Here is an 11,433-nt window from a genome sequence, read left to right as displayed (position 1 = left end):
AAACAAATTTGCCCAATGCTGGTTTATGTTACCAGTATTATTTTCACATTTTTCTCTAATGAATTTAAAGTCACCACCCACTAAAGTGGGGCCACTCCAACAAGCCATGACATTGTGTAGTTCATTAATAAAATCTAACTTATGCTCATCATAAGCAGAACCATACACAACAATGACTCTCCACACAATATTATCTCTCCTGGCCTTAATTTGCACAGAGACACAGTAAGATAAGATATCCCATTTAACTATATCAAAGATTTCATTATTAATACCAACAAGGATACCTCCAGCAGTCTTCACAGCTGGCAACCAATTCCAGGAGAATTTTCCCCCTGGATCAATTTGTTGTAGTTGTAAACAGAAGAAATCCTCTTTTTTAGAATAAGAGAAACAAATAATATCAGGACATGTTTCTCCAATGAGATCATGCACTTTAGTAATTTTATCAGGCATATTCAAGCCTCTAGAATTCCATATTAGAGCTACTACCATTTTTAAAGATCAATTTTCTTCTACCTTTCTTCCTACTATGGACTAATGTCCAGGGTTCATCATCATCAGACACATCACTAATGTAATCATCCTGATCAGATGGATCCTCAACTTTATCATCCATGCCTACTTTCAGTTCCTCCACAGAGAGACTAATGTCATTAGGAAGAAAGCTAGCAGGATTAGACTGGTGAAAATCGTCAAGTCTTTTTTTATTCAACCTCTTTAATTTTATTAATGACACCATCAGTGTTTTTAGTTTTGAGGCCCAGGCTAATGCCAGCATGTCTAGCATTATCACCCAGAGTACGATTATCAAGGGCATCAAAGGAAATAGAAAAACCATATATATTACCTTTAGGAATTTCCAAATGTTTTGCCTTCTTGAGATATTGGGCTTTTTCAATAGCAGTTTTACCATCTCTTGAAATTCTAGAACTCATCCTAGTTGCTTGCACAAGCCCCCATTGCTTCTTCTCCTTCCACACTTTGGTAGGCATAGAAGGCTCACACACATTGGGCAACTCACCCTCCTCAACTCTTTTGGCCCCTTCAGTATCTTCATCTTCCTCCTCTTCAAAGTGTTGTAGCAGGTTTTTCCCAATATTCTCCTCAGCACTTCTTATCACCAGAGCACTCTCAGTAGGAATAAGAGGCTCTTTACCAAAGACTCTGGCTTGGACAGATGACTCCAGAGCCATTTGAGTAGCAGACCTAGGACCACTTCTTCCCCCAGAGAAAGAAGGATTAGTCTCCATCTTGTTGCTATTCCCACCAGCAGTGCTCTTGTCAAAAGCCTTGAAGTCATCTCCAAGATCAGCATCATCATCAACCTTATCCCCTTCATTACTCTGACCAGGGTCTTCATCATCATCCCCATCTACCTCAATAGTTTCACCATCACTATCTACCAGGAAGTTAATTAAGAAGAAACACTGTTCCATCTCAAAGAGTTTGTTTGATGGGATTTTTGATTTGTCCCTCACAGCCACCTTGACTCTGACCTCTTTATAGAAGCTTCTGAAAATGCCTTGCCAATCAATGTTGACTAGAACACCAAGTGCAGTGGAAACTTGACAGATAGTCTTCCATGTCAGCCACTTGGCTGGGATGCCAAAGATCTTGACCCATACTTCCTGAAATTCCTCAAAAGGCTCTGCTTCTCCCTCCCAGTTCTCAAAATAGATCACTACACCCTCTTTTTTTGAGATTTATGGATGGGTACTCCACCAGCTCCTTGAACCTCTTGCTTGGGGGAAACCTCACCAGGAACTTCTTAGGCCCAATTTGTCTGATCTGCCAAAACCAGTTAACCTTCCACATGTCATTGAAGTTCTTTTCCAGTTCCTCAGCAGAAATTGATAAAGCGTGAAGAACAAGTCCGTTGGGAACCCCAAGAGGAAGGTGTGATGCGTACAGCAGCAAGTTTTCCCTCAGTAAGAAACCAAGGTTATCGAACCAGTAGGAGATGAAGGCCACGTGAAGGTTGTTGGTGGAGGAGTGTAGTGCGGTGCAACACCAGGGATTTCGGCGCCAACATGGAACCTGCACAACACAACCAAAATACTTTGCCCCAACTTAACAGTGAGGTTGTCAATCTCACCGGCTTGCTGTAAACAAAGGATTAAACATATGGTGTGGAGAATGATGTTTGCTTGTGAAGAACAACGGAGAACGAGAGATTACGATCGATTGTATTTCGGATGTAAAAGAATGGACCGGGGTCCACAGTTCACTAGTGGTGTCTCTCCAATAAGATAAATAGCATGTTGGGTGAACAAATTACAGTTGGGAAATTGACAAATAGAGAGGGCATAACAATGCACATACATATCATGATGACTACCATGAGATTTACTTAGGGCATTACGACAAAGTACATAGACCGCTATCCAGCATGCATCTATGCCTAAAATGTCCACCTTCGGGTTAGCATCCGCACCCCTTCCAGTATTAAGTTGCAAACAACAGACAATTGCATTAAGTATGGTGTGTAATGTAATCAACACAAATATCCTTAGACAAAGCATCGATGTTTTATCCTTAGTGGCAACATCACATCCACAACCTTAGAACTTTCTGCCACTGTCCCAGATTCAATGGAGGCATGAACCCACTATCGAGCATAAATACCCCCTCTTGGAGTTACAAGTATCAACTTGGCCAGAGCCTCTACTAGCAACGGAGAGCATGCAAGATCATAAACAACACATATATGATAGATCAATAATCATCTTGACATAGTATTTCATATTCATCGGATCCCAACAAACACAACATGTAGCATTACAAATAGACGATCTTGATCATGTTAGGCAGCTCACAAAATCTAAACATGATAGCACAAGAGGACAAGACAACCATCTAGCTACTGCTATGGACCCATAGTCCAAGGATGAACTACTCACGCATCAATCCGGAGGCGGGCATGATGATGTAGAGTCCTCCGGTGATGATTCCCCTCTCCGGCAGGGTGCCGGAGGCGATCTCCTGAATCCCCCGAGATGGGATTGGCGGCAACGGCGTCACAGTAACTTTTCTCGTATCGTGGCTCTCGATACTAGGGTTTTCGCGACGGAGTGAATAAATAGGCGAAGGGGCCGAGTCGGGAGGCGGCCGAAGGGCCCACCCCATAGGCCGGCGCGCCCCCCTCCTTGGTCGCGCCGCCTTGTGGTGTGGGGCCGCCTTGGCCCCTCTCCGTATCTCCCCTTCGGTGTTCTGGAAAGCTCCGTGGAAAATAAGACCGTGGGCTTTTGTTTCGTCCAATTCCGAGAATATTTCCTGTGTAAGATTTCTGAAACCAAAAACAGCAGAAAAGAGGAACTGGCGCTTCGGCATCTTGTTAATAGGTTAGTGCCGGAAAATGCATCAAAATGATGTAAAGTGTATATAAAACATGTGAGTATTGTCATAAAACTAGCATGGAACATAAGAAATTATAGATACGTTTGAGACGTATCAGAAATCTCACCCTCTTTGACTACCACTATACCAACATTGTCCATATTCAAACATTGGACTTCCTCAGGTCCTTCTACCTCCACATGGAAAAAACCTAGGCCAGGGTTTGCACTACCCCAATACTGAGCAGTGGGTAGGAGAGAATACCACATCAGACAGTTATCCATGTGATGGCCTGTCTTGCTGCAAATGAAACATCTCTTCACCCTAGTACAAAGACCAACATAATGACCCAGCTCTTTATAACATGTAACATTCTTGAATTTGAGATCAAGAGCAGGACCAGGTCCACTTGATGCTGAAATCTGCATCAAATTTCCTGCTCTTTCCCCACTGTTTTTTGGACCATCAGAGGTAGCCCCTTTTTGAACCTTCTTCTTGTTCTTGTTATTCCCAGAGACTTGCTGCTGTTGTGAAGGAACCAGACTGGCGCTGCTACCTTGACTATTGCATTGAGGGAGATTAGGGGTAATCCCCGGCGGCATCACCATCATAGGATTGAAACCAGAAGGGGGAAACTGCTGGTTGCCAAAGAATTGCTACCACTGGATCATCGGAACATTCCACATGTTGGGATTCATCATGGGAAACATACCTTGATTAGCAGCACCCATCTGTTGTCCCATACTCTGGGGGGACCTGATCTGGACCGGGTCAGAAGCACCGCCAAGAGAAGAGGGAGCTTTTGTCGCAGCAACGACTGGCGGGGCACGGCCACCATTATGACCACGGCCACCCCCAGCTCCTCCCCCTCTTCCTACACCTCGACCACCTCCCGCCATCTTGGCAATCTCTGCGTATGATCTCCTTCCAGCTTCAGCACCCCAAAAGCTCCGAGAACTTGATGATCGTCGGCTTGGGTAAGAAACCTGCGCCGGCGGGGTGGCAATCAGCTGGAGTGAAGGATCTGGCTTGGACCAGATCTCTCCTGACCCAGACTAATGTCTGAGAGCCAGGCGGAGCCCTAGATCCACCCAAGTGAGCTTTGTCTGGAACGAGCGTAGTCGCCTTGGACTTATCCACAATAGAAGGCGTATTTCTGAAACCCGCCACCACCTCAACGGTTAGATTTGGAACTGCTGATGATCGACGGATATCAGAAGAAGACATCACACCACTGCCAAACTGCGAGGATTGCTTCTGGAAACTTCTAGAAGCCCCCCAAATCTCTCCGGCGAGCCTCCCCTTGCCGGAGATGGGTTACCTCGACGGATCCTCTCCACCCGCCGCCGCAGTTCCGCTGATCTCCTAGCACCCACAGCACCAGCAGAACCAGCTCCATCGCCGCCTCGAACAGAGGATCTCCGAGGCAACCCTCGATCCAGGACACTCATGGCGTCCAGTTCTCCAGGTCTTCCAACCCCTGCTCCACCATCAGCCGCTTCGGATCGTCGGGATCCTTGAGCTTGATCATTGCTAGCGCCACTGCAACCTGTTCCTCGAGGCCCTGCCTCGAGATGTGCGGGCGCCAGCCCTTCGCCATTTGCTCGATCGCCCACTCGGAGGCGAGGCTGATCCGGAGGATCAGCAATTTCCGCCGTAGTAACGCCTGTTTCCTCTCCACCGCCATCGCCGCTTCCCTCTCCCTCCGCCTCCGCTCTTCTCCCATCCTCACCTCCTCGGCGAATGATGGGAACCCCGCCGTCCACTTTGGGATGGACATGCTTCTCCGCCGGGCGCGCCGGCGAATACCAGTGGCGACGGGGGGTCGGAGAGGTCGGGGTGGTGGAAAGGGCGGCGGCGGCGCGAGTTCGCCTAAAAATCGCCAGATCGCCTATCGCCTCGCCTACGAGCCTATCCACATAGAGCTCACGGTGGGTTTTGTTAGTGCTTACTTCCCCCTTTTTTTTTGCTCCCTCTAGTTGCTCCGTAAACTCGTTATTTTCGTTAAACAATTAAGGAAAAGGGGCTAGCCTGGTAAGAAAACAATAGAACCGAGACTCATATTCAAGCGTGAATGTTTCACAATTCTGCATGCATATCACTGTACTCAGTTGAAAAGACTTTTTCTATACAAGATGATAAAATATTGCACGGTCCCAAATACATGGATATGACCATCATATCTACGGTTACCCTTTTTTTGCGGTGCATATGCATAATTACTTGCCAGCACAAAAGTTGTGCTAACATAAATTGAACGTGAGGTAACTCGATGACAAATCTAATTCCTCCTACACGCATCCATCATCAAAGTCACAATGTGTCATTTTACGACGGAAGGAGGGGCACTCCCCGGTCCATGGTAGAGTACGCGACAAATTCCTTGGAGTTGCAAGTTACTTGCTTCTCCAAAACATCGGGAAAAGCCAACGGGTAACAGGACAGGACATGCTCCACCCTTCTTCTCCCCTTCTCCCGCCTCCAATCCCACGGCCCCGTTTCTGTTTGACCTGACCAACCGCCGCCCCTCCCACGTCGCCCACTCCTCCTCCGCTCCATCCCATTCCATTCTTCGTCAACCGCTCATCTGCGCCGGCAGCTTCAGGCAACCACGACAACGCCGCACCGGAGACAGATAGCCGGCCGTCGGTTACTCGGTTTCCCAGGCTGCCACCGGGCTAAAATAGTATGTCTTCTCTTGCTATATCTTCTTCCTCTGAATTAGGTTCCTTCGTTTCTAGTATTAGGCGTCCATTTAGTTTCAAAAAAAAAAAAAAAAAAAAAAGTATTAGGCGTCCATTTGACACCATTCCTGCCCCTTCTCTTCCAAGGAAGGAGAATCATCACGATTCAACAAGGTGAGACAAGAGATTCTTCCTCTTCCTCCTCCTCCTAGTGTTCCTCTCTTCTCCTTTGTTCTTTTGGTTTTTTCGTTATGGCTAACTTGTAATCTTGATCCGGTTCGCATCTGTAGTCCCAGGGAGCATTGGACATGATCATTTGTTTGGTCTTTCTCTAAGCTCTCTGGTGTGCTTCGTGGAGTCTCTACCACTTTTCATTGGCTAAGCAGTTATCTTTACACAAAAGCTTGAATTATTTCTTCCAAGTATTGAGGGGCACTTAACAATGATGTAGGCTAACTTAATTCCTACTCCTATATTGTCCCACAGCATTGTGTTGTTGTCATTTTGAACTCTTACTGCGTGCCCAAAATCAGGCTGCAATTTGCCCTTTTCAAGTATTTTACTTATACATTTTCTTGGGAGCATCAGCCTCTGTTTTGGATGCTTCCAATGCCAATACGGCTGCCTCGGGGAATCAGTGTGGTCTCCTACCTGCCTTCTTGGTTTTGGCGTGTTACTGGACAAACAATTATACCAATCTGGAACTTTCGTATGAATAGAAAATGTGTGAGTTTTTTTTGCTTCTTCTTGGTGTACACTTGTACCGAACATTTGTTTTGTCAAAAGTTTCAGTCGTTATGTTTTTTACAGTTCCTAGAGCCTCCCGTGCCTTACTACTTGCTGGATGCTTCCAAAGAGCTGTTAGCACAGCTCTATGTTGTAACATGACAGCTTTGGTTTTGTGCGGGTTTGTTTATTCGGTTTACACTTTATACTTGGAAACGGCTGGTCAAACTCCATTGCCTTCTATACCTTGAGCTTGCCAACATAAATTTAGAAGATCCCCTGCACACATTCACACTTCCCTGTTTTTGACGAAAAAGGTGGTATTTTGTCTCAAGGAATTCTATCCATTGGTGCCTACGATTTTGCTTGCATATGTTAAGTACTGTTGCAACTATAGCACTGGTCATCCGTTGCAATAGCAATTTGGTCTTACCTAGAAGTAAGATGAAGGTTATAATACTATGTCAGCTAATGTGTTGACAATTATCGTGTCAATTGCTTTGAGTATTCTGTGGTTCTATTTCGTTATCATCGGTTTGTTGATTCTTTCTGAAATTTCTTATTTTGGTAGCCTGATGACAGGGGCATCAGCAGGGGCATCAGCAGTTGCATCTCCCCATTTGGAACTTCTCATAGCTGCTTTAAATTTCTTGAGGTCAACTTCTACTATTCCATTGAATTGATTGCATCAAAGAAGACTAGGACATTTCTTTCTTTCTTTCTTTCTTTCTTTCCAGGTATAGGTTGCTCCTACTTATGAGGTGGGTCACATATGCTTTGCTATCGTCTGCGTGATTGTGACACCAATTTTGTATAGTTGCTACATTTGGTGTTTTGTCTATGAGTGTTCAAATAACTACCAATATACTCGGTATTTTGAGGGAATGAAATTTTCTTTTAAAAATAAGGTCTTGCTTGTTCCTCTTTTTTCTGATAGGTTTGGTCCTATTTAAATAGTACTCCTGTTTCTAACTGGAGAGTTGTTGCTTTCTTGTTTCTTATTTTGCCGTCGAAAGCTTTTGGTGGCTATGTTTCAGAAGAACAAGCCGTGCATAGTTTTTGCCGTAGAAACAAGGAAACTTCCATCTGTCTTAGCCTGACTTGTTCTCCAACACCTTTTTTCAGGCTTTAGATTACCTGTGCTAGCTGCTAACTAATTGCTTTCGCACAAGAGCCATTCATTTGATGCTGAAAGAAGAAGCTGAGCTCAGAAAATGGACCAGAAAACCAGCAGGAGGAAGAAGGTACCATCTTATCTCATCCCTTGAGGCAACCATCAATCCAGATAGTCATCACTCACTTTAGCCTTTTGCTTTCTTCAGTCCCCCTTTGGAAGGGTATCTGGTATTACGGGTAGGAATTCTTCATCAAGACAGAACGATGAGGGCTCTATCAACACCTCAGGTAGGTTCCGAAGTTCAGAACATTATTACGTTTTTCGACAAAGCAAAGTCAACGTATTTCTCTCTTTTCCAATTCGTGATAAGAACAATTCATTTCCATGTGTGATGTGGAAAGTTCAAGCTTGACCCTGATGTTCTGGACCAGGATTATCATGAGAGTTCATATTTGGTTAAGTCTAAAATCCAAATATGCTAGTAAGTGCAAGTACCAATTCTTTGTGTGTGTATGTGTTTGCAGTTAATTTCAGAGAGACTCCAGAACAGTCAGAGGTGGCTTCTCCATCAGCATCATCTTCATCCTTCTTCAAAAGTACAAGTCTGAAATTCAGCAGTTTCAGTTCACCTTCTTCAACCTCCAGTACACATATCGAGACCTTTAGGTAGAATCACTAGTTTTCAAACTAAATTTAGGCACTTAGATAACCTTGTATTCCTCTGTGAAGCTCAAATTCAGATGTTTTTTTCTCCTTTGGCATCTCGCAGGGTATTTGCAGCAACATGGAACGTCGCCGGGAAAACCCCAGACATGGAGCTGAATCTGAATGACCTCCTGCCTTCTGATGACCAATCAGACATTTTTGTTCTAGGGTATGTTACAGAAGCAAACATCATAGATTTCCATAATCTTTCATTTATCAGATGGAGAACAGCATTGGACCTGGACAGGAATTATCACACAAGAGCTTTGCGTGTTCGCGAAAAACAAAAAAACATTTTCCGTTCGTCTCCAATACAAACAAGTTAACCACATCTCCTGTTGCTGAACTGTGTGTTATACAAAGTATTGGCGTGTTTCCTTGTTGGGTTCTTTTGCTTGACATGTCCTATTCTTCTGAAAACTATGTTTCAACTAACAACACCGGTTGCCAACTCTGAATTTTTACTTCAGAAACTTCAGTTAGCAAGTAAATACTGCGTTGTAAGTTTGCCACATGGAAAAGTATGAAATATTTTGATAAATGAGAACCAGTTGAGAAAATTTACAAACTCACCAATTGTGTGATTTATTTCGGCGCGGTGGTTTGTAGGCTCTTCGCTTTTGGCCTTGTATTCCATGGGTTTGAGCTCCACTTCTTGTACTCCCTCCGTCCATAAATAGATGCCAAAGATTTATTTAAATTCGGATGTATCTATACACTAAATCGTGTCTAGATACATTCAAATTTAAACAAACTTTTGGCATCTATTTATGGACAGAGGTAGTACATAACAATCGGATGGCAGTGCGCCTGCCTTTATAAACCTTAATTTTTTGTTTTGTTTCGTGTAAACATTTACGTTTGGGTTTCACCGTACCAAATGCAGTTCATCTGAATTAGTAAGAAGCTTAATATGCTGTAACGGTGATGCAGATTCCAGGAGGTGGTCCCTCTCAACGCCGGGAACGTGCTTGTCATCGAGGACAACGAGCCAGCGGCGAGATGGCTCGCGCTCATCAACCAGGCGCTCAACCGGCCTTCCTCCTCGTCGCCGCTGGCGAGCCGCTCCTTCAGCCAGTCCGCATCCCCCGCCTACGCACTCCAGACGGCGAGCTCCAGCCCTCTCGACCCGTCTCTGTTCCACAAGAACGGGTCTTCCCCGAGAGAGGTTCGCCGCGCCGCAATCACCCGCGGCCGCCGGCTCAAGTCATGCACTTGCCCCGCGGAGAAGCCGCCCCGGCGCCGGCCGAACTACAGAGCGCCTTCATCATGCCTGATTATGCGCTGCGGCAGCAGCAAAAACCAGCGCCAGCACGCTGCTGAGGGCGACACGACGACGTCAGAAGAGGAGGACGCGGACGTCGTCGTCGACGAGGAGGCAGCGTCATCGTCCATGGTGTCCGACGCCACGCTACTGCTGCGGCCGGCGGCGGGGAGCCTGCAGGGGAGGTACTGCCTCGTGGCCTGCAAGCAGATGGTGGGTCTCTTCACGACGGTGTGGGCACGGCGGGAGCTGGTGGCGCACATCAGCCACGTCCGGCTCAGCTGCGTCGGCTGCGGCATCATGGGCCGCCTTGGCAACAAAGGGTGCATCTCCGTCAGCATGTCGCTGCACCAGACTTCCCTCTGCTTCGTGTGCAGCCACCTCGCCTCCGGCGAGAAGGACGGCGACGAGCTCCGCCGCAATTCCGACGTCGTCGAGATCCTCAAGAGCACACAGTTCCGCCGCGTCTGCAAGCGTTCCGGCCGCCGCATCCCGGAGCGAATCCTCGACCACGAGTACGTCACAGTTTCTCTGGTCACCAGTGTTTCTTGTTCCGGTTTCCGCCATTAATTAATATCGAGTAATTCGTCGGATTTCTGCAGCCGAGTGATCTGGCTGGGGGACCTGAACTACCGGATCGGTCTAAGCTACGCGGAGGCGAAGAAGCTAGTGGAAGCCGGCGACTGGGCGGCGCTGTTCGAGAAGGACCAGCTCAAGACGGAGCGGGAGGGCGGGGTCTTCCGGGGGTGGAGCGAGGGCCTCATCGCCTTCGCGCCCACGTACAAGTACTCGTGGAACTCCGACAGCTACGCCGGCGACGACGACGGCGGCAGTGCCGGTGGCGCAGCGTCGAAGAAGAAGCCAAAACGGAGGACGCCAGCATGGTGCGACCGGATCCTGTGGCGCGGCGAGGGGATCGTGCAGGTGGCGTACGTCCGCGGGGAGTCCAAGTTCTCCGACCACCGCCCCGTGTGCGGCGCGTTCATGGTCGAGGTCGCCGTCCTCGACGGCGCGGCCAAGATGGTCAAGCTCGTAGCCGCCACGGCCAGCATGAAGGTCGGGGCGGAGGAGCTCTTTTACCCCGGCAACCGTAGCTAGCAGCACGAGCGCGCGAGCTTCCTGAGCGGGATTCCGCCATTGATCGCTCAAGCTGGTTCCAAGAAAGAAACACTCGTCGCATCTCGTTGCCCAGACGCCACTGATAATTTAGGAGATAGCTTGCGGTCGCGGCGTACTGAACTACTACTGAATACTGATGCATGCGTGCGCTGCTGTCGTTCTGTTGAGCTATGAAGAATTGATCAGTTCTGACGCCAAATGTGGGAGCGATTTTGCTCTGACAACAAATGTTAAAACTGAATCACTCACCTCTGATCATGTACCTCCTGAACTGAATGTATGTAGTAAATTAGTCTACAAGAAGCTACTACCTCCATCCCAAATTAAGGCTAGTATTCTATGTCATGTTTGACTAAGTTTTTACCAAAAATCATTAACATGCAAAATTTAAAATCAATATTATTAGATAGATAATGAAGTATATTTTCATATGGTATCTACAAATTATTATATTTGTTGATATATTCTTCTGAAAATTT

The 11,433-nt window shown here is 46.7% G+C and overlaps 1 protein-coding gene across 1 annotated transcript; it reads left to right on the top strand.

Annotated features, from left to right (window-relative positions):
* Positions 1-7,725: 7,725 nt before the first annotated feature.
* LOC124699284 (type I inositol polyphosphate 5-phosphatase 10-like) lies at positions 7,726-11,141 on the top strand. Its single transcript, XM_047231607.1, has 6 exons — positions 7,726-7,993; positions 8,072-8,153; positions 8,391-8,532; positions 8,636-8,740; positions 9,505-10,350; positions 10,438-11,141. Exons 1-6 carry the CDS (start codon positions 7,964-7,966, stop codon positions 10,931-10,933), a joined length of 1,701 nt encoding a protein of 566 aa, XP_047087563.1. The 5' UTR covers positions 7,726-7,963; the 3' UTR covers positions 10,934-11,141.
* The last annotated feature ends 292 nt before the right edge of the window (positions 11,142-11,433 follow it).

This window comes from Lolium rigidum, chromosome 3 (assembly GCF_022539505.1).
Source record: "Lolium rigidum isolate FL_2022 chromosome 3, APGP_CSIRO_Lrig_0.1, whole genome shotgun sequence".
NCBI classification, from domain to species: domain Eukaryota; kingdom Viridiplantae; phylum Streptophyta; class Magnoliopsida; order Poales; family Poaceae; genus Lolium; species Lolium rigidum.
This window is presented reverse-complemented; position numbering and strand designations above follow the sequence as displayed.